At 42.7% G+C, this 23,019-nt stretch overlaps 2 protein-coding genes and 1 non-coding gene across 4 annotated transcripts; 1 reads left to right on the forward strand and 2 right to left on the reverse strand.

Moving 5' to 3' along the window:
* Positions 1 to 2,238: 2,238 nt before the first annotated feature.
* LOC133887112 (plastid-lipid-associated protein 6, chloroplastic-like) lies at positions 2,239 to 5,419 on the forward strand. 2 transcript variants are annotated; one of them, XM_062327032.1, is made up of 5 exons: positions 2,239 to 2,859; positions 3,680 to 4,171; positions 4,268 to 4,507; positions 4,604 to 4,730; positions 4,843 to 5,225. In XM_062327032.1, the coding sequence occupies exons 2-5, from the start codon at positions 3,917 to 3,919 to the stop codon at positions 5,055 to 5,057; spliced, it is 837 nt and encodes a 278-aa protein (XP_062183016.1). In that variant the 5' UTR covers positions 2,239 to 2,859; positions 3,680 to 3,916; the 3' UTR covers positions 5,058 to 5,225. The 2 variants fall into 2 exon arrangements, 1 of the variants encoding a protein (XP_062183016.1); XR_009903523.1 differs by lacking the exon at positions 2,239 to 2,859 and adding an exon at positions 5,231 to 5,419 and having other exon boundaries at positions 3,551 to 4,171; positions 4,843 to 5,120.
* A 158-nt stretch (positions 5,420 to 5,577) lies between these two features.
* Positions 5,578 to 5,649, reverse strand: TRNAP-UGG (transfer RNA proline (anticodon UGG)). Its single transcript has one exon. It is a non-coding gene; the product is annotated as a tRNA-Pro (tRNA).
* A 3,680-nt stretch (positions 5,650 to 9,329) lies between these two features.
* On the reverse strand, positions 9,330 to 10,161 carry LOC133886466 (protein FLORAL ORGAN NUMBER2-like). Its single transcript, XM_062326161.1, has 3 exons — positions 10,056 to 10,161; positions 9,762 to 9,826; positions 9,330 to 9,536 (listed from the first exon to the last, which is right to left on the reverse strand). The coding sequence occupies exons 1-3, from the start codon at positions 10,159 to 10,161 to the stop codon at positions 9,330 to 9,332; spliced, it is 378 nt and encodes a 125-aa protein (XP_062182145.1).
* Positions 10,162 to 23,019: the final 12,858 nt, after the last annotated feature.

The raw sequence follows: 23,019 nt of genomic DNA on the forward strand, positions 1-23,019 counted from the left end.
TATAAAACATGTCCCGCAGATTGTTGATTGTAAGTGGAGTTATGCTATTACTAATTGTTAGTATTTCAAAGAATCAAACATGATAAAACGGGAAGAGCAACTTTTGCCTTTGAGGTAAAGATCTTGTACCAGTAGACAGGTAGTTTTTTTAAAAAACAAATGTGGACAAAAATGCGCATGAACTGTCACCACTGGTGACTCTATGGGGAAAAAAATCGCTGCTGATGATTCAAGGCAGCGAATCAGTAGGTGAGAGAGGAATATACACGAGCAGAAATTTATGCACAGAAGTAACTCTAACCTCTCAACCAGACGCATACACAATTGACACAAGCATTAAAACGGTGATGAAACAAGGCGTCTGAGGCAGGCATTTTATCGAACAGTTGAGGGTCAACAGGCGAGAGAAGCTAAAAAAATGCGACGCTTCACGAGATCGTGCCTTGGCATCCCATCCCAGCCGATTCACATGCTCAAGTGATCCATTGCTGCTACGTCTGGTACCCAATCCGCCACTTATTTTAGGCGACTGAATAGAGTTCCCAACAGATTGATTGTGTCAGAGTTCGGCCAAAAAAGGGAAAGGGAAATAACGACGGTGAGTGGATGAGAAAAGCAGACCAGCGATCATCAGCGAAGGCCGGGTTGCAAGAACGGTCCACCGGCGGTGAACGGCGAGGACGCCCCCGGAGGCCGTGGGACGGCGGCACCGGGCTCGAAGGGGGTGACGGGCCGGCCGGGGTCTGCTGGCCTCTCGTTCTCCATCGGCTACTGCATCGTGTCGAACACCTGCGGAATCGGGCGGCGGCGGAACCGAGGAAAGATCAGAACTTTTTACGCGCATGTGATCCGCGTGTTTTCCGATCGGATCCCGCCGGCACGGCCGGATCTGGCGGGAGCGGTGAGATTCGGGGGGAGGACGTACCGGGATCGGAGCGGCTAGGCGATGCTCTGGCGTCGATCAGGGCGCCGAGGGGGCGCGGAGGCGAGGGGCGATCGGATGCAGAGGAGGCGACGCGAGCGAGCGAGTGGAATGGAGGGGCGTTTCTCACGGGGAGCGGATGACGTGAGACGCGGGCGGGCGGACGAGAAAGAGGGACCACACATGTCAGGAATAACAAGGTGGCTGCGGCACATCCATGGAAGGGCCGGCGGGTGGCTGTGGCCTGACTGATGGCCCAGTTTCCAAAATTTTGGCCCGAGCGCGTGTGACTTAGGGGGCGCGGGATGTAGGCCAGCGACGCATACGACGTATGACGAAAGTCGTGGTTTAAAGGAGTAGAGATAGAGATATGACAAGTTAATAAAGTCATACATGATATTACTATGGTCTACATAAATATATGACACATCTTATATGATAAGACAAATGATAAGACACAATAAGACATAGTATTTTGAAAATAACTTCAAAGTGCAAAGGAGCGGTGCTGAACCGTTGATAGTAGTTAGATAAAAGCAAGTGCATATTTGCATTTCCTACGGTTATTTTCTACCAATGATCAATCCATGAGCAGTGTAGAAACCAAAGTTTAGGCACAACAAACACCAACCAATAGATCATATTAGTATTATTTTTCACCACTAGCCTTGAGATATATGAATCATATAAATAATGAAAGAAAGATTTATAATAAATCATTGATGTGAAGCAATTGACATCCTATGCACAACTTAACTATAAGGATGACACTGATTAAAGTATTAAACTATGTGAAGAAGTTCAAATGTATGTGTGCTGGGTGGCTGGTAGGATAAACAGGTGAAAACGGTGGAAGCGTTAGAAAAGTGAAAATGGTCGGAAACGATCGGAAATTTTCCAAACCGTTTCCAATATCATTTTTTTTCTCAGAATTGGAATCGAAAACTATAAGACCAGAAAATATAAAAAAAATGCTGGAAAAGGATACAGATTATCATTTTCCTGTTTAGACAAAAATGATGTCCAGCCGAATGGGAATTTCCATTAGCGTTTTCACCTTTATCTCTACTCAATCAGTCTGGGATGTATTGGTCGCTACTTACTCATCCAACCCAGCCTTGTCACGACCCAGTATCCGACCTACCTCCTCTATTGCCCGTTAAAGTGTAGTGTGCAAGCGAAACGGCCAAGAAGGCAGAGAATGCGCCAGCGCGGTATGGAGACGTAAACACATGCCCGTCCCATACGCGTCATGTCCCACGTAGAGATGACAATTATACCAACGAGTAGTACGCCCGATGGGTGCGAGCTTTTTACTCACAGGCACAGCGGGTCAGATACTCACGAAGTAAAAGGTCAGACATGAGTTTTATAATATATCCATAGGTATCCACTGGTATACCTATTAACACTGTTGGCCCAAAACTCATCAAGCCGGCCCATGAATCTAACCTTAGCTTTGCTTTCCTTCAATCCAGCCCATGGGGACCCCTCCTCTTCCCCCCACCGAGTTGGACAATGTAGCCACATTGCCTATCATTCTCTCCTCCCATGGTACAACTACAAATAAGGTCTTAAATGTGCTGTCCAAGGCACTGCCATGGCTAGATCAGCTGTCTTCACTGCTGAGGAGGTTGTGGCTACCGTTGCCTTCACCATGGAGGTTGAAGCCACCGTCTCCACCATCAAGGAGGCCATGGCCGCTGCTACCATCTCTGCCACCGAGGAGGTTGTGGCCACTATCGTTGTCATGAACTCATGATGGAGGGCATGGCCATGGCTAGATCCACGACTCGCCTTGCTGCCATGGCTTAGGATCCACCGCCCATGGCTAGATCTGTGCCTCTCCTACAACACCATGGCCACCACCATCCTCCTCAAGTTCAGCACTGCATCTTCCCCCATGCCTCAACTATGGCAACAACAGATCCATGAAGGTATGGTCCATTTATTTTTTCACTCAATTAGTCGACTAATTTAGATACCTCTCATGTATTGATGTGGTTAATATTTGTTTTACTTGCTGCTAGGAAACCCAATGGGTATGGGCATAGATATAAAATTTTGCCCGTTAGCATTTGCGAGTGCGACTGATTTAGATCCCTCTCATGTATTGATATGGTTAGTATTTGTTTTGCTTGCTGCTAGGAACCAATGGGTATGGGTATAGATATGAAATTTTGTCCGTTAGCATTTACGAGTGTACATCGGGTAAAACAATTTCGCCCGTACAAAGTCTACTAGGTGGATTGGCGCGCCTACTCCGCGTCCGTTTTTTTTTCACAGAACATGACAAAAGAAGATTAAAAAATTTATGTTCATCAATTTTGGGCATCTCAATTTATGACTTTATAACACATTCATTTAGTTATGGGGAAAACAATATTATTTTTATATATGCATATAATTTTAATATGTAGACGACAGTAATACGAACCTAACAAAATTAGTTTCATTTTTTTTGAGTTTTACATATTTTTCTGTGCATTTGGATTATTTCAACCGATTTATATCAATATAACTATTATACCTTTCGCTATTTTCTAGAATTTTTCAAAAAATTATATTAGACATGTAAATATATGGATATGTACATACATATACATATATGTATATATACATATGCACATACGTATGACCCACATAAACAGTAATTCAGATGCTACAATGGCTTTAGTGTCTTGACCGGTTAATATATAGTATAGATATAGATTTCGCCAGTACTCTATCAACTCATTGCCACCCCCTCGTCTGCAGATGACCCGACTCGCCGCCCACCACAAAAAATTTCCACCGCGCGGAGTATCTCCACTGTTTTTTCTCGTCTCTTCTCCTTCAGGAAAGCCATGGAAAACTTCTAGGCACTTCTTGCAAGCTGCGCCGCTCTGATCGAAGGTTAAATTCCGAGGCCATTGCTTTGCTGGTTTCGCTTGCGTTTGCTTTGCTTTGCTTTGCTTTGCTCTGCACGGTGAGCTAGGTAGGTGCCCCATTGATATGGCCATGGCTGCGCCGTGCTCGTCGTCTTGCTATGCCGGCGCCACGACGAGTCCTCCGCTTGTGGTTCGTCCTGCGGGCGTCAGGAGCGAGAAGCTATGGTGGGCAGCTGGCAGCAGCGGGAGGAGCTGTAGGCAGCAGCAGGGGAGGAAGAGGCAGCAGCTGTCCGTCTGCGCCACGGCGGCGCCGCCGCCGCCCGTGGCGGGAGCCGGCACCGACGCCGACGCCGTGGCTTCGCTCAAGATCAAGCTGTTGGTCAGTGATTCACCAAGAAATTAGCCCCTGTCGTCCCGACATTTCTTGGTCGATGGATCGATAGGTTCTTTGCTTCTTTGCGTGGTTTGGACGCAGAGCGCGGTGTCCGGGCTCAACCGGGGCCTGTCGGCGAGCCAGGAGGACCTGGACCGGGCGGACGCGGCGGCGAGGGAGCTCGAGGCGGCGGCGGGTGGGCCTGTGGACCTGAGCAGGGATCTCGACAAGCTGCAGGGGCGGTGGAGGCTGGTCTATAGCAGCGCGTTCTCGTCGCGGACGCTCGGCGGCAGCCGCCCCGGCCCGCCCACCGGCCGCCTCCTCCCCATCACTCTCGGCCTGGTCAGTTGGGGCAACCTCGGACCGCATCCACGCAAATCTTGAGCTGAAATGCGACGCGACGCGATTGTAATTTCTGTAATTGCGTGTGTTCATCAGGTGTTCCAGAGGATCGACGTGGTCAGCAGGGACTTCGACAACATCGTGGAGCTCGAGCTCGGCGCGCCATGGCCACTGCCGCCGGTCGAGGCGACGGCGACGCTGGCGCACAAATTCGAGCTCATCGGTGAGTGATCCACTATTCCCAGCTCTGCTCTGTTCCATCCTTCCTCCCACCAATTTCTGCCATGCGAACTGTGAACTCTGACGCCCATTGCCCTGCATGGACGATGACGCAGGGGCCTCGGGGATTAAGATCACGTTCGAGAAGACGACGGTGAGGACCAAGGGGAGCCTGTCCCAGCTGCCGCCGCTGGAGGTGCCCCGCATCCCCGACAGCCTCCGGCCGCCGTCCAACACCGGGAGCGGCGAGTTCGAGGTGACCTACCTCGACGACGACACCCGCATCACCCGCGGGGACAGGGGGGAGCTCAGAGTGTTCGTCATCTCGTGAGCTCCGATGGCAGGCACGGCCACACACTTGTAGTCTTCTGCCATTCCACGATCCTTCCTACATGTTCGTGCTTCCATTTCGCCTCTGACTATCATGTAGTCCGGAATTCTGAATTCTGCCAACATGTGATTCTGTAAATCTTTATAGAGTTGGAGTTGTTTGAAATTATGCAGGAAAAGATCGAATACGAACGAGATATGATTTTTACGTGAAAAACACTTTCAAGAGAAAACCACGGGTGCCAATCGCGGTGGAAGAGCATCAGGATGTGCGAAAAACTATCTGTGTGAACACGGCGGCGAAGAAGAAAACCAATATGTTTTTTTCTCGTTCCTCGGGAATATGATCTGGCTCTGTTTTCAGTTTGCCTTGTGTTTGTGAACTGTGAGGAGTTTGCAGTGCGATTTGTGCATCAGTTGCAGGAAATTAGAGTTCAGTTATGCAATTTGTGATTGATAACTAATAGGAAGATGAATATGGTTTCAAAACAAGAAAAAAATACAGGTTATATAATAAAAAAGGGGCATTCCGAGAATCGAACTCGGGACCTCTCGCACCCAAAGCGAGAATCATACCACTAGACCAAATGCCCTGTTTTGTTTTAACAGTCATTATCAAAGTATTATTACATATTTTGGAGAAGAATAGAGGAAAAGGCACCCAAACTTTCGCTTTCTTTGGGGACTTCATCAAGAATTGAACGAACGAAAACTATGGCCTTTGTTCGTAACTACGTAAGACAGCTAAAAGGAGAGGTCTTACACCTGGACTCTATAAGAGTGCATCTATACTTTCGAACTACCAAACCATCTAAAAACCGGTGCAAATACAATTTGATGGATTCGGTGAATCAAACCTAAGGTTTTATAATGAACCATGTTAACTTACCATAAAAATAACTCAATTCTTGTCGAGTTCCTATATGATAGAACTTATACAGGTGTCGAGAACAATATGGTTCAGTTTCGTCAGAGTAGAAGTCAAAGAGAAGTCTGAAGAATCCGACACGCTATTATAATGATCCAACGCTCCAGATCAACTTGTACTGCTTCTCCAGTATCTGACGGCCAATATACTTTACTTCCAGCTGCACTGAACTTGGGTGTGTTGTAAACCCAATCGGTAAGCAATGGAAGGCATATGCCAAGAACAAAACCTACTTGAGAAGCAAGTTTTGACTTGAGTGGTTAATAGAGATAGTTGTAGCTTCTACTCATCAGGGAGCAAACCCTATATTTGTTTTTTATGTATCTCACTAAAGCAGAATTTTCTTTCAATGATAGTCGACGTACTCGTTGATAGCTCCGTATCTCCGATCTTCAATAGACACTTTGTGCGTGTGTGCGTACGTATGATGGTGTGAGTGTGTGCATGTGTCTGTTGTATTAGGGTTTAAAAAAACAAAAACTACTGTCTTTGTCTATTAGAACCCTAGGTCTATCTTTTTTGTCCAAATCTCACCCAAAAATTATATCCCTTCTTGCCTCAAATTGCTGCTTATCAGGTTTGCTCCTCGCCAGCCGCTACTAGGATGCGACACGCGTGGTGACGCAAGGATTGGTGCTCCCCGCCGGGCGTGGCATGCTGGTTAGTTAGTTCCTCTTGAATCACCAACACTGGCTTGTCAACTAATTGGAATTGATTTTGTGGTATAGGGAACTACCCAAATTGTATTCAAATTAATCATTAGGACGATCATTTGATAAGATGAGAGTTGGCACACGCCCGTCGATCGACATGCCACGTGCTAACTCACATCTCACCATAATAATCGTGACCAACAATGATTAATCAGAATCCAATTTTGGTAGTCCTGGTATGTGTTTTATAACCAAGATCAGAACACACGTCTTTACAACAAGCTTAATTACATTAATACATAATAAAGAGTGAGTAATATAAATATGTTACAAGTCTTTAATTTAATACAAGTTCAACAATTTATAGAACGACGAACGCTGGGAGAGACAAAATACAATAGTCTCATCTCCTAGCCGATTAGAGTTTCTATGCAGTGGAAATAAAGTTTATAAACAACAAAAGAGATGTGACACCATTTGCCATGAGGCACCACTAAAACATCACGAGTAGCCCATACTACTCTTCCCATCATCAACATGGGCGGACATGAAATAACCGTACACTACTTCTTCCTCACATGTAAAACTCAATAAAAGTAAGGTGAGTACGAAAGTACTCGTAATACTTAATCCATATTGGGTACATATAATAACCCAACTCTAATGATCATGTATTTGGAGATACGTAGCAAGGAATCGGTCTCAAAGTTAAATAAATTTATACGCAAAAACATTTTATCGACTCAAGAGTGTGAGCATCTACAAATTAACAACTCGTACCCTGCTACCATGAGATCATAACCATAAACATATATGTCACATGATCATACTTTGCTCAACATAACCAACACTAGCCACTTCTCAACATTCCATACAACCCAACATTGGAACTCTATGATTGATGCGGATGGACATAAACATGATCATAACCGAGAGCGTGGTAATTCGAATTGATCTTACACCCTGCAAGGGTACATCTTTACCCACACGACTTGGGTCCATCATCTTGGCCCCCTGAGATAATATTTCTCAAACCCGGAACTACCCACTTATGTATGCCCCTATAGCACCAGGGTTATCACGAGTGTCTCGAACACCTCCGGCTCCCCACCACCTTACTTCTCCTCATTCTTTTTCTCTTACGCGTCATAGGGCTATACGTCAAGTGTTAGCACGGCATATAATAATCGGCTCATTCGTACATTTATTGAATATGTGAAAGTACGAAAAGTGCTAAAGCCAACGGCAAACAACGATCGGTGCTTAATTGATGCAAGCGGTCTATAGCATTCTAGCACCGCTCATATCTCATCTCATTCTCATAACTCATTCATCCCAACATCATTTTCATTGTGAAACAATAAGTAAGCCCTATACTTCGCGAACGATGGTCAAACCACCACTCAACTTCTACTGATGACCTACGCATTGCTAAGTATGTCGGATAACTTTTAAGTTAGACATCAACATTGTTATACCCAGGTTACAAGGATGGGGATCATCAATAACTCAAGGTAGGAACAATACATCAACATAGGTTCTACCCATAAATTCCGATATTGACTCGCTAACATGCACAACATACATAAAGCGATAACTTATCAAATTAGACACCACAAGATCCAAAATAAAAAATGAAATATGCTTAGATTCTTGCCTTGTTGCTACGGCGCTTCGCTCACGTACAAATCCAATTCAGTGTCGGCCTCGACCGCTTGAACCGTCGATGTGTCACTCTCAAAAAAAATGGAAGAACGCATCGAATGAATAGATGAATGACGAAGATGTATACTTATGATGCATAATCATGAACGAGATGCAATGCGCCATGTTACGAAAACATTTTCCAAAGAACGCATAAGTGATTAGGTTAAAAGAGGGTTGAAGCTCGCAGGAGACAACCTAAGGTCACAGATTACTAACTAGCTAGCAATCAGACCAGTCCAATCGGCGATCAGACCGTGGGGGTCGAATAGAGAAAAATCGGTATTGAGTAGATCTGGTAGTCAGACCGAACTCATGGCGATCAGACCGACCCTAGTGGCGGTCAGACTCCTAATTATGGAGTTTGACTAAAAGTTTGACCAGCCAAGTCACATCCTGATAGTCAGACCGACCCTAGCGGTGGTCAGACCGTTGGGCCTAGCCGATGACATCTCAGTGAGGTCACTAGCGAAGGCTCCAGTGATTCCTTCGATAATGAAAGTACTAAAACACTCTACAAGACTAGGGAAGTGTTTCTTGGGTGGCTTAGGCGACATGCACGGGTCAAACTCTGAGAACCCCAGGATGAAGTCTATGGCTAGAGTGGAGCTCAGATCTAAACAAAATGGAGACTGGTTGGAGCTCAAGAATGATAGGAAATAGTAGAAAAAGTCTCACCTTGATGTGGGGATTACTGAAGAATTTAAGTCGTGATCTTTTTTGTCCTAGGAAATGCAGCGAATGAATCCTCATGGTTCCGCGTCGCATAAAATCTTAACAATAATATCGTCCACGATACACCGGACATTTTGTACATACCAAAGTGCCCACATACTCGCTAGACACGCACACAGACAGGGCCACACAGTCTCCCCCCGCACCGAGCCTAACGTTGCCAGCCAAGCGCATGAGGCGGGCATGCAGACGCAGGCGACCGAACGTCGTAAAAGCAAGATCCTTTGCGGCCGCCCGGCAAAGGACGGCCGGGTCACGGGGTGGCGCGCTCCTGCTCCGGCCGCCTCGGGCTGCGGTGGTGGTGCATCGGGTCCGGCCCGCCCGGCACCGACCGCAGCTCCGTCCTCACCCACCCCGCCGCAGGCGTCGACGACCACGACGACCTCGTCGCCTTCATCGTCATGCCGCGCTGCTGCTCCTCCGGCTGCATGCCAGTTCGTTGAACCACCACAACGTTAAGCTGGAGTATTTAGCAAATCAAAACGAGAATAAAACGCCATGTGTAAAATAAAGGTATGTTTGGCAGAGTTAATTCTTAAAACTGGGTATTTTTAACTTTAAAAATTTGTGTAGCTAATTTATTTTTTATTTTTATTTTAGTTTAAAAATAAAAACTTAAACTACTTTATAGTAGATTATAAACGTAAGATCTTACATCTAGACGTGCTAGTATATGTAATTATACCTCTGTGACACGAAACCGTGGTTCAGGGAGCAGATAATCCCTGCCACCTGATCCACCAGCCAGACCTGAAAAATAAGCGCCAAGAAGATCAAAACGGAGCTGAGCTCGATCACAAGAACATCACCGGCACATTGCATGCATCAAAGCATGCATGCCAAAGAAAAGGTAGAAAAAAAGAGAGAAAAATTAGCCAGTGGTACATTACATGCATAAGAGTATAATGTCAAAGGGAGAGAAAGCCGAAAAGATTTCCAAAAGAGAAGGAACGATTAAAAACTGAAAGCTTGCTCGTACCAAGACCAACTCGCTCCTGCACCGGAACCGCCGGGAGCACAAGCAGCAGCGCAAGGCAGCAGGAGCACGCAACCGCCGCCAAGCACAAGGAGGACCGGCGGCCCATGGCCAGTGGTGGACTCAGAATTTAGCGATTGGGTATTCAGTATTAAAAAAAATATTTAATCCAAAATACGAGAAGTCCATAGTAACGTAAATTTTAAAGTATAAATTATTCATAGTAGAGAAATTTTAACTAATTAAAAGAAATTACAAAGCATTTAAACAAAATTACAATTTAACTTTGTGTTCCTTTATGGCTTGGAAGCGTTTAATGATGTCACTATCCTTAACTTGTACAAAAAAATTACGCTCAACTGCTAATTGCCGAACTGGGCAGTCACAACATAAAGATCATAAATACCTGATATTTGTTGCTATGTGGGCTCTTTTCAGTTAGGAAAAAAATGCAAACCCCCCTAAAGTCACTTGGATTTTAACTTTCCCCTCCAAAAATTGTTTTGTTGCAAAAAAAAAAAAAACCCCCAAAGGTTTGATTTTGTTGCAAAAACACGTCCAAAAATTTTAAAAATTTAAAAAAATCACAAAAAATTCTAAAAAAAACTAGAGACAATTATAAGACCTTTTGTGAAATTTGTTTTCAAAAATAATATCCTTTACATCATATTACATGGAGAGTAAGTTTGAAAAAAAAGAAAAACGTGCAACTCATTTATTAATTCGAGTTAAATGCATAGTTAATTATTTACTAATCCAAAAATTATGAAACAAAATTTTTTAGTCTTCTTACATGATCCTCTATCTTGTAAAAATACATGAAATCTTGAAATAGTTATTGTAACGTGCAGGATTGAGTAAATATGTTGCAGATAGATTAATTCATAACTAATCCATAACACCCAAAAATTAGTGAAATTACTTTTATTAGTTTACTAAAACAATTAGTTTACAATTTGCTGAGTGGTCTGATGAATTGAAGCAACAAAGATATATATACGTAGTATATGTGCTATATACTTAATTTTTTTGCAAAAAAGTTGTGTATTCAATTGAATACCCATGCATCATGGTGGATCCGTCCATGCCCATGGCTACGCCGGCGACATGGACGAAACTGCAGTGTAAAACCAGATGGCAACCTCAAGAGCTAGCAGCAGTATATGACCACAGGGCTACTTGGGAGACAAAGTGGGATGTGATAGGGCCGTCCCTGTTTTTAGGGATGGGATGATCCTCTTTTTTGTTTGGTTGGTTGGATGTGATGAGTCTCTTTTTTGTTTGGTTGGAAGGACGAGGACGGATGGGGATGAGAATCATCAACTAATTATATTTTTTAATTTTAAATAATAATTATTAATAATACACTAATCAACATGCACCAACATATATTAATGTTACTCTTGCCATAGTCATTACTAATTAACAATAAAATATACTAATTAACCATAATCATACTCTAATTAGCTCATTAATTAGCAATAATTAGTACATTAACCCTTACAAATTCTAATCTCATAGTAATATGTACTAATAAGTAATAAAAGCATACTAATATCATTAATCATTTTACTAATGTGCATGATTAGCAAAGATGGATGGCTTCATCCCACCAATTTTGAGGGATATCTTCATCCAGCATATTGAGAGAATATTCCTTACGAGGGATCATCCCATCCCTGTTGCCCCTGAACCAAACACCATAAAAACAGGGATCGCCCCATCCCATCTCATCTCATCCCTTGAACCAAACGGACCCTTATTGGCAGTACCATTGTACCAAGTCACACAGGAGAGTTCCTTGTTCCTGCTGTGCAGGTGATCCAAGACTGGAGAGCAGCACGGTAAAAATGTTTCAAAGAGATGGGGTAGATTTTTGGGGTGGATAGATACAGTTGAAGGCTTGACAAGATGCACGCCGTCTTGTCGAGAAATAAGTTTACTGTGGCTGTTTTTTTTCCTGGGAAAAGGGTGCAGAGATTGTGTTGAGTGGAGCTAGCAACAGCAACTGGAGTAGAGATCCTGCGGATCCAGTACACATCTTTTGCTTGGTCTGACGTGTGAGGACTAGAGAGAGAGAAACTCACAGTTTGGGTGTAAGTTGGCAGTGTATTGCTGCATGTGTTCATGTGCAAACAAAAAGGATGAAGAATAAGAAGTACTGTGTACTACCCAGCCCAGATGGGAGGATGATCTTTGTTTATCCTCTCTAGCTGTGCATAGTAGCACAACAGCTTTGTAACGGTGGGAGCATGCACAATGGCCAGCTCAGTTTGACAGTAGCAGCTGCCAGTTTAGGGCTGCTCATTTGCACTGTTGGTGGTAAGGGGTGGGTATTCGGTTAATGGTTCGGTTTTATCGGTTTATGGAAATTGAAAATTGATTTACTCTAAGAAATAAAAAATCAAACCTAATTAACCTATTATTCCGATTCGAATATTTTGGATTTTGGTTTTCTTCATGGGGAGCAGCAGAGGGTTCGCCATGTAGCTGACGAGCGAGAGAACGTGGATTGAGTGGGCAAGAGGCAGGGGCAAGGTGGCAAGGGGCAGTGCACTGCAGGTTGCAGTGGTTGCAAAGTGGACAGGATTAGAAGGATTAGGGTATAAATAATGTGTTGGGCTTATTGAGTTGGACCAAAAGGATATTTTCTACAGTGTATACATTAGTTTTGTTTATTAAGTTAGTTTGGTCTTTGGTAGTTAAAAACCAAATTACAAATAGAAAATCAGTTAGCACCATTTTAGGAACCGAATAGAACCGCTAACCGAACAAACCATAAAAAATCGGTTTGGTTTTTGTTTCTTTATTCGGTTTTTGGATTATTTGCCCACCCCTAGTTGGTTGGGTTTTCCTGGAGGGTTGTAATACTTCGAAGGTCATTTGGATCAAAGGAACAGTGTTTGCTGCTTATGATAGGCCCTTAGCAGTGTTGAGGATCCTTCAGGTTTGTTGCTGAAATGTTGACAAGAAATGCTAGGCACCAACCGAACGGAATCAATGGGCGGACCCTAAAGGCAAAAGAGAAAATCTTTGGTGCACCACTGCACAACCCAAGTCCTGCAACACTAACCGGATGGGCGCCAGCTGTCCCTAACATCCTTCTCAAAGCGCACATGTCCACGTCGGCCTGCTTCCCCACGAACTCGTACCGCAGGGTGCTGTAGACGCAGCAATAGGGGCTCCTGCGCACGCTGTCGGTGCCGCCCAGGGAGCGGAGCATGGTGGAGCAGTGGAAGCACGGGCGCTTATTGCTGTCCGCGATGCACCCCTCCTCGACGACGATGCCTTTGCCGCCCGGGCATCACTGTGGTGCTGGAGTGCAAGTGGGAGAGTGGCGCCTTCATGCTGGAGTCCAAGTGGGAGAGCTCGGAGATGGAGTGCTTCATCACCCAGTGGAGCTCCGGGCAGTGACAGATCCGGAGCTAAGAATTAGAAAGGGTTCAATTTCTTCTTATTCTTCCTTTCTCTTCTCTTTTTTTCTCTTCTTCTTCATCTTACATGCTAAAAAATTGTAGAGGAGTTTAGAAAGTCTAAGTGTTCCCAGCCCCTGGATCCGCCCATGGCTCCAGTTGTTGCGGCCTGCTCAGCACCTCGCCGCACACCTTGCAGGGGAACATGTCACCGCAGGTGGCGAACGACCTGGACCACTACATGCTCGTGGCTTGCCTACAACAGCTTCTGCGGCAAGGACGACATGGACCTGGCGCCGCTCAGCGTTCGCTCGACCCACCACTTTGAGATTTTTTTTTAGAAACGAGATATACTCGGCTTCTATTGAAAGCCAAATTAGAGTCTTACATCTATACAGACCAACCGATAACAGAAAAACAAAAAGCTGGGGAGACCCAGATATCTAATAGTCATACTAGCTCACCCAGGAGCCTTAACATCTCAAAGACAAGATAAACTTTAGGACCAACAGACAAAGATGAAAATGGAACCAGACATTAGAGTTCCACAACTTCAAAAACCAGAGACCGGTTCATCTTGAACTTTGAAATCCATTGAAGGACCTTGGACAGAGTTGTCTCCAAAGACTTCCTATCCTCCAAAATGAGTAGAATCTTCCATATCTACAAATATGAAATCCCAGAAAAAAAACCACATCAATGGGGAGGAATGGAAATTTCTTGTCTATCGCCATCCTATTGCGAGCTCTCCAAATCGCCCAAGCTAAACCTGTAAAAAGGAATACACACAGTTTTTTCAAGCCTTTAAAAAACAAACCAATCCAAGTAGACAAAAAATCTTCTAAAGATTTGGGCTGAGAATTCCAATCAAAACATTCCATAAAACAACACCAAACAAATTGAGCTAAAGGACAGGTAAAAAGAATATGTAGTTGTTTCCAACTGCCCACAAAGACAACATTTCTCATTTCCTTTCCAACTCTTTTTTTTCAGAGATTCAGCGAATTGTAACCTATTGTGGAAAGCTTGCCAGAGAAATTTTTTGATCTTCAAAGGCAATTTACTAGCCCAGATCACTCTGGCACCCTTGCTGACAACACCACCAAAAGTGATAAACCTATATAAAGATCTAGTGGTAAAATTTCTGATTCTATCTAAGGCCCAGAGCACCTCATCATCATTACCATTTAACTCCACCTCAATAAGTCTCTCATAAAGCTTCTTAAGATTTTCTTGCTCACTCAGGTTTAAAGATCTTCTAAACAAAAAGACTCCAGTTATTTTCCATGACACAATCTTTAACTAAAATGTCATGATCATCATAAAGTCTGTGTAGGTCAGGATGTTGAACATGGAGAGGAGTCTCCCCCAACCATATGTCTTTCCAGAAAACCACCTTGTCCCCCCTATTGACTTGATAATAAGCACCCCACTTTAAAAAATGGTTAACTTTATGCAACCCCTGCCAAAATTAGCATGTTCCTCTCTGCTTGAAACTAAAAAACAAACCATCAGGCATGTATTTAGCTTTCAGGATTTGACACCATGTCTCCTCACTGTTCCTCGTAACCTTCCAAATCCATTTCACCAGCAATAAATTATTCATAATCTTATTGTTTGCAATACCCAACCCACCAAACTCTTTAAGTCTACAAACAGCCTCTCATTTCATCATATGGTACTTAAACTTGTCATCTGCACCTTGCTAGAAAAAGTTGACTCTGATAGAGTCCATCTTGCTATGCACCCCTGCAGGCAAGTGGTAGAAACCCATGTTATACATGGGGATGCTACTTAAGCAAGAATTGGTAAGAGTCAATCTGCCCCCTGAGGACATATTCTTCCTTTTCCAGGGAGCCAACCTTTTGTACAGCTTTGTGCTTATAGGCTCAAAAACCCTCACACCAAGGTGCTGATAAGATATAGAAATGCCTAGATAGTTGATAGGAAAGATACCCAATTTACAATTCAACATATTAACAATTCTCTCTTTGCCCTCTTGATCATACCTAAAAACAAAAATTTTACTTTTGTGGAAGTTGATCTTGAGACCTAAAAGCCACTCAAAACAATAAAGGATCACCTTCATATTAAGAATTGACTGATCACTACCATCAATCATCACAACATTATCATCAACGTATTGGATGTGAGACACCCCTTTTGGTAATAAGTGGTTCACCACCCCAGTGATTAGCCCTTTATCCACTGCCTTATCAATCAATTTCCCAAGAATATTAGCCACCAAATTAAACAAAATAGAGATAAAGGATCCTCTTGTCTTAAACCTTATAAGTCTTAAAATATGAGCTCCTTTGCCTATTAATATTTATACAAACCTGACTTCTTTGGACAGATTGCATAACTCATTTGATCCATAAGTCTGAAAATACTTTTCTCTCCAACACATCATGAAGAAAGTTCCATTTAACTTTGTCATAAACCTTCCTAAAGTCAATTTTTAAAATGGCACCTTGTCTTTTACTATGCTTGAGCTCATGTACAACTTCACGTAAGATGACAACCTCTCTAAAATATTCCTCCTTTTAACAAAGGCTATTTGCTGCTGCTTAATCAATTGGTCAGCCAAAGAACTAATCCTGTCTGTCATCATCTTAGTGAACAACTTATAGTCCACATTCAGCAAACATATAGGCGTGAACTATTTGATGTTGATTGCATTAGCAACTTTAGGGAGCAAAATGATCATTCCATAGTTTAATTTCTTAAGACCCAAATTCCCTTTTTAAAAATCCCTCACCATATCCATAACATCTCCTTTTATCACATCCTAGAAATTTTTGAAAAAGATATCCCAAAATCATTTGGACCAGGTGCAATGTCTAATTTCATATTAAACACCATACCTTTTATCTCATCTTCAATAATTTCCTTGATCAAAGACTCCCTATCTTGATCTTAGATTTGATGCCCCATACTCTAAAAGTTTTCTTTTATATAGATATGGTTATCTTTATTAGAACTAAACAAAGCTTTATAAAAATCCATAACATACTTCTCCAAATCACCCACCGCTTTGAGATCGATGCTGGGGACAGCTTATGCCCATCCAGCTGGTGCTACAGGACTCGGGTTGTGCAGCAGTGCAGCATAGATTTTTTTTTCCTAAAGACTATTATTAAACGGCGGACTCTATAAAACTAGTAGAACTTTTAAGCAGCAAATAAATTATAGTACACACACAGAGCCCGGCCGAGACTAGAGAGGGCACCAACGGAGGGAGAAGCCCCGATGTGCGGTGTGCAAGCGGTACGGTACAATTAATCCATCCACTGGTACCGGTACTCCTCGAATCGAATCGAATCGAATCGCCGCTGGATTGGGTCGTACGTGACGGATTTTTTAAATAATATTATTTTATTAAAAATTGTAAAAATAATAGTTAAATTCACAAAATTAAAAAATAGGTACATGTCAATACTCCGTATGCCGACAACCTATGTGCTAGTGGACTCGAGGGCCTGTCGGTAGTGTGTGCAGGGAGCTATCGGCATTTGAATGCCGACGTGTCCTATATTCCATAGATGATATTTTAAAAAATTTATAACTTTTTTTTATGATTTTGCAGATAATATTTAAAAAAAATCACAACTTTTTCATGTGATTTTGGATGAAGGTGATCTTTATATAAAAATTGTTCATCTCAATGAGATCTATAACTTTGTAGTTGAATACTTTTCTATTTGAATCCGTTTAGATATAAAAAAAAGTTGTTATAAATTTCATATTAAAAACTAGATCTAGAACTTCTTAGTCACCTTTTGTGCATCTAAATAGATTGAAATAGAAAAATGTTCAATTACAAAGTTGTAGATCTCGTCGATAGCTATAATTTTTATATAAAAATGATCTCCATATAAGATCATATGAAAAAATTATGAATATTTCTTTGAATATTATCTGCGGAATATAGTACCTGTCGGCACGCGGAATACCAACATATCACCGGATACTCTGTCGGCGTGCTGACAAGCCCTCGAACCTACTGCCATGTAGACTGTCGATATACAAAGTACCGTTAGGTCCCTTGTTGTTATTATCGATATTTCTAGTGTCAATATGTATATATTCTTGTAATTTTATGAATTTAACTATTATTTTTTCAAATTTTTAATAAAATAATATTATTTAAAAAGCTCTACGTGACGTGCCTGGAGACCCGAGAGGGACAGGAACCGGAGCGCATGACGTCGGCGCGCGGCGAGCTGGGGCCCGGGCAGGGGCACCATCCATCGGGTCTCTCCCAAACGAAGGCCGCGCGCTGCGCACCATTAGGGGTGGAAAATGTATGGTCGAAAATTCAAATTATCCGATTCCATATCCGTTAAAATACGAATATAGATATCCGTATCTGTATTCGTTTCTGAAATGGATACTAAAATGGATATATTCGAATTTATTTTCGAGATTCGGATTCAAATGTGGATATCTGAATTCGAGATATATCCGATTCGTATCCGTATCCGCCAACCAGGGAACCAAATTTTGCTAAAGTTTTAGAAATTTCAGATATGAACGAAATTCCAACCCAATCAAATTGGAACAAATTTCAATCAAATTTCATCAAATTTCAGTTAAATTTGATCAAAAAATTAAATTTCCAACATGAATTTTGAACAAAATTTCTAAAATTCTGGCCCAATCAAATTAGAACAAATTTCAGTCAAATTTTTTCAAAAATTTAAATTTCCAACCTGAATTTCGAAGATCGAGTAGATATCCGAATGCGGATTCGTATTCAAACTATCTGATTCGTATTCGTATTCGAGGATATCCGGATCCGTATTCGCATTCGGATTAAAATATAGTAAATCGTACTATCCGAATTCAATTCCATACGTATTCGATCTGTTTCCATCCCTACGCATCATAGCTCGGGCAGGCTCGCCCCAGCTGATCCGCGCGCCCGATGCACCTGATGGCATGACGTACGCAAGCGAGGCGGAGCACTGCTGCATTGCGCTGCCTCCAGTTGCAGTAGCAACCGAGCGGCCGGAGGGAGTCGTGTCCGTGGGCGTGGGGGGACGGATTGAGGTGATCGCGCACGCGCCTCGGGAGGGAGGAGCGGGACAATAATGGCGCCGGGCCGATTTGACGCAACTCCGACTCGCGTCCCGTCCGCCCGCCTGCCTACCCGATTACCGGTGGAGGGGACGGTTGGACTCACTACACCATGCCCCGCGGAGCTGCGCGCCAGTATTTACGCCGCCGCTATCTCCCCCGCGCGCCACGCTCTCAACACGAAAATTCCGGATAAGGATGTTCATTCGTGTCAGAACGGTTGATGAAAAAAATTACTCTCTTCGATTGCAAATATAGATCGTTTTAGACTTGTGTATAAGAATTAAGAAAATAGATCAAATAACCTTGTTGCACTTCATTTATTCTGCATTGGAAAAAATAACTTATTCATTTGTGAGAGTTGTAGCATTTATTAAAAAGAGTAAAACGAGAATAAAAGAGAAAAAAATATATAAAAGTTCAAGAATGACTTATATTTAAAGAATAATTGAGAAGGCTAAAACGATCTATATTTGCAATCGAAAGAAGTATAAGAGAAATATAAGAGTCACACACAAGTAGTAGGAGAGTAGCACACTAGTTTCTTTATCGGCAGCAGCATGTTTTGTTTTTTGTTGAGGGCAGGCAGCAGGTTGGACGAAGCCAAGAGTGAGCAGTGCAGCGAAGCATGCAACCAGCACGACTGGCTGCAACCAGGAAGGGCAGCGTGTGTTGTACGTGCTCCTCGCCTGGGGGACGCAGTAACGGTACTACTGCAGTCCTCCTCCAAGACATCGTGTTTCCTTCCTGATGTAATAATGCCACACTATTTTTTCAAGAACTATTGTTCGTGACTTTTGAGCATGTATAGTCACGTCACCATACCATTGCCGGCAATGGCGGCGCCAACGAAGCCACCATGCTGTTGCCGCCACGGCCACGGCCACGCCACCATGTAGTTAGTTCTAAGCGCGGTGACCAACGACGAGCTGCGCTGCGCTGCCTTCTCACGGCGAGCGTCGACGACTTGAATGCGCACTGCGACTGCGACCAAACTGAAAGCGTGCATGTGCTCGCCGGCGCGGCGGAGGTTGGCAAGGCCACGAAGGCGCGGGCGACAAGGTTTTCTTGGACGCAAACTCATTCATGTCGCACGTCGAGGGCGACTACATTCATGAGCTCCAAGAATTGCAGCCATTGATGCCTAAAAGAGCAGCCTTGGATTGCGACGAGCTTCATTTTTCTTTACGGTGGAGGCCGTTTGAGCTCCATCGGGGAGTCAAAGGCCGGCAGAGGGAATCTCCAATTTGCATAGTACTAGTATGATCCTTCAAAAGATTTTTTTTTTCCGTTCAAACACTGAGACTTAGGGCACCTGAAACTACAGAATGCCAGAGGATTGTGGTGATGCAGATGCTACGACTTGAAGAACAATAATACATAACAGAGATTGAGAGGCATGGCATTAGACTTTAGAGACCGAGAGAGAAGGATCAGAAGGAAATCGTTTTTTATTTGGCTAACTACCTTTACTGCCTGAATCCTGAACTTGCCCTGTTGATTCCTAAAGTATGAGATAAGGTGAACAACTTTTTTTTTTTGGAAGAAGGTGAACAACTTAACGGAACATGAATTGATCGAGGGGAGCTACCGGCACTCCGGCGATCGACCGAGAAGAGATAGCCAGATCAAGATTATTGTCAGGCCAATGAGCAAGAACTCAGATCTATGCATCTGCAACCGCAGCACCAACAGATCTGCGTTCACGTCTTTCAGACCACCAGCACACCTCAAGAGTTTTCTTTTTTTAGTTCTTCCTCTAATATTTGCGATTGCTTCTGAAATTTTGTGTGTTGTTTCTAAATTGCCTCTTCCGTCCCTACGACATTTTTTTTCTGATTTTATAATCTCGATTTGGATGGTATTTCAGATACCGACCACCCCAAGCCCGACACTTGTCTTTTTTATTCCTCCCTCCACAGGATGCATTTGATTACGAAATTTTGTACAAGGCTTCGCAATTGTATTCTGCATCTGTAAATTGTTTCACATTTTTTCCTTTGTGATTTTGGTTCGAAAACGAACTGAAATACGATCACAGGGGTGGTTGTTATTCCTCCCTCCTCAGGAATCTCAATATATTTAAGGCTCTCCCTGTTGGGCTTGTGGACAAGATGATCAAGTTTGCGAGGGGCAGGTCCAAGAAACCATTGCCATATTTCATTGCCGTCTTGTGTGGCCTTGTTGGATTCCAGGGAACTTCAGACACTAATGGAACCATTGAACCACTGCTTAAACATTTATACAGAGACTGGGAATTTGTGAGGGCTTTGGGTGATGCAGGAAAGAGCAAGGGTCGTTCTGATATTATCTTTGGACGCTGAGAAGTTTCCTTCAAGAAGCGTGGATGATTCTTGCGAGGTGGATGTGCTGTTTAGATGACTGTTCAGTATGAATTCGCAGGAAGAGTCAGTGGTTTTCATGGGCCAGAAGAGTGTTCATCGTGGAAACGAAATCCTGAAAAGGATATATGAAATATCAGATTTATTGTTGAAGCAATTTAATGATTTTAATCTGAAGTGTGCTTCGAAGGAAAAATCCATTGGGGGTTATTTCCTTACGGAGGTTGTTACTTTGCATTTTAGTGCTACTTCTGTTTCGATTTATAACTCACTGTAGTTTTGCGTGGAATCAAACATATTCTATTTAACCATTGGTCAAAGTTATATGTCTTGTAGGCAGTCGAAAGTAAAAGGAAGTTTTTTATATTTGTAAATAGGGGGAGTGCTTCTCTCTTTTTTCTCGATGCCTTGTTGATTAATGTTCAGATTTTTCCTGTCAAATCTGCACGTGGATTCTATAGATATTGAAATGTTGCTATTGGACAATGAAGTGAACGATTTATAGAAAATGCTGGCGGAAGTCTGTACGTTTGATTACAGTGCTGTCATCAGATCAGCATAACAGAGGAATATGAAAACTCCTCGATCTCGCTATCAGATAAACATCTCTCTTAATTTGTTTTTAATTATTTGTGATCAACCTATGTCTACGAGGTCCAAAAACCCAGAAGAAAAAGGCTTCCGAGTAGCATTTCATAAATTGTGCAGGACCATACGAGCAAATTATATAATCTTTCATCAGCCATGTGATGGCTGTAAAGAATCTTAACCTTGTATAGTCTAAATGGCATCTTTCATGATTTATGATTCAATTCTTTCAGTCATAAGGGACTTATTTCGCTTATCCTGAACTAGAACATTGTAAACAGATATCTCAAACTTTTCTACTGAGGAACTGCACTTTTTAATGTGATTCTCCGGGTAACCAAATCTTATTATCCTGCTTTTAAATTTGGCAATTATCCATATATAGATGTTTCTTCGCTTAAAAAGTTTCATAATACTTTTGCAGGCATTGTGGCATTTGAGTCAATTCCACGATAGGTTCCTGGATTTGCCACTTGTACTGCCTCATTTCACAGTTGAAGTCCACTGCATTATCTATCTTTTGTGCAAAATATTTAATGATTGGGACAATGAGAAAGACCATGGAGTCAATACTTTTCCAAGTGATGTGGGAACTTCTTTCAGTGATATTTTAAACGAACAGAATTTCTGTTGGAAGGTTTGTTCCTGTCCCATTTTGTTGTCTACTGGTCCAATTCCTGAGTTGAGCCTCTGCAAAAGAATAGATCATTCAGCATTTGGTCGCAAGCCACTAAACAGATGCCTGGAAGAGGATATGATCAGATATACCAACGGACACTTCATTTGGTCCATTCGCGATTCTGATTGTAGCTAACCAGTTGAATTGATTTTTTGGTAGTAGGCAGGTACGAACATCAGGAATTATATCAACAATCTTTGAGATGTTGCTTACGTAACATACTTCTTTGCATTCTGACAATGCAACTTTGGAGCACCGAGCAATAAGCACATCAAGATGTTTCGATTTCGTATGTGTACCACACAATGTTTTTGGTTTGCCCATTAGAGAACAAAAGCAATGCAACTGCCTGAACTAATCCTGTGAAGAAAAGGAGTACACTACATTTGTCCACAGCATTGATGTCAGTGCAATTCAGACACTGAAGGTAAACAGCATATTTGTCTTCCTTTTATTTGATGCCCTCGTGCGGATAATTCAGTGGCGCGCTTCGTTCGTTATTAAAACTGGCATCCTTTTACCTCTGATTCAGATGAAATCACTTGGTCAGCTCCTGAGAGATGCGGATAAGCAGTTTCAGTATGACACTGAGAGCTGTCAATGTGGGAATAAGATTGGGTGTTACTCTTCGATCTGCGCTTCCTATTTTCGCTGCCGGTACAGTTGCTTGTTCCAAACTACAATGCAATCTTAACACGTTTCGGTTGTGTTAAGAAGAAAAAGAAGGAAAGGCAAAGCAAGAAACTATGTAAGACTAGTGCATTTGTTGCAATGTTTGACTACTATAGTCATTAAGTTCAATGACAGAACATTGTCTATCGATGATAGTTTACAGCTTTACATCGCCAACTTTATGATTGGCA

This window comes from Phragmites australis, chromosome 12, assembly GCF_958298935.1.
Source record: "Phragmites australis chromosome 12, lpPhrAust1.1, whole genome shotgun sequence".
Taxonomy (NCBI): Eukaryota; Viridiplantae; Streptophyta; class Magnoliopsida; order Poales; family Poaceae; genus Phragmites; species Phragmites australis.

What these genes read in the sequence shown, in the direction of transcription:
- LOC133887112 (XM_062327032.1), top strand. Translation starts at nt 3,917, where the DNA reads ATGGCCATGGCTGCGCCGTGCTCGTCGTCTTGCTATGCCGGCGCCACG. An exon ending in CGCTCAAGATCAAGCTGTTG is followed by an intron (nt 4,172 to 4,267) that starts GTCAGTGATTCA and finishes GTTTGGACGCAG; the next exon opens with AGCGCGGTGTCCGGGCTCAA. An exon ending in TCCCCATCACTCTCGGCCTG is followed by an intron (nt 4,508 to 4,603) that starts GTCAGTTGGGGC and finishes TGTGTTCATCAG; the next exon opens with GTGTTCCAGAGGATCGACGT.
- LOC133886466 (XM_062326161.1), bottom strand. Translation starts at nt 10,161, where the DNA reads ATGGGCCGCCGGTCCTCCTTGTGCTTGGCGGCGGTTGCGTGCTCCTGC. An exon ending in GCAGGAGCGAGTTGGTCTTG is followed by an intron (nt 9,827 to 10,055) that starts GTACGAGCAAGC and finishes CTTATTTTTCAG; the next exon opens with GTCTGGCTGGTGGATCAGGT. An exon ending in CACGGTTTCGTGTCACAGAG is followed by an intron (nt 9,537 to 9,761) that starts GTATAATTACAT and finishes TAAATACTCCAG; the next exon opens with CTTAACGTTGTGGTGGTTCA.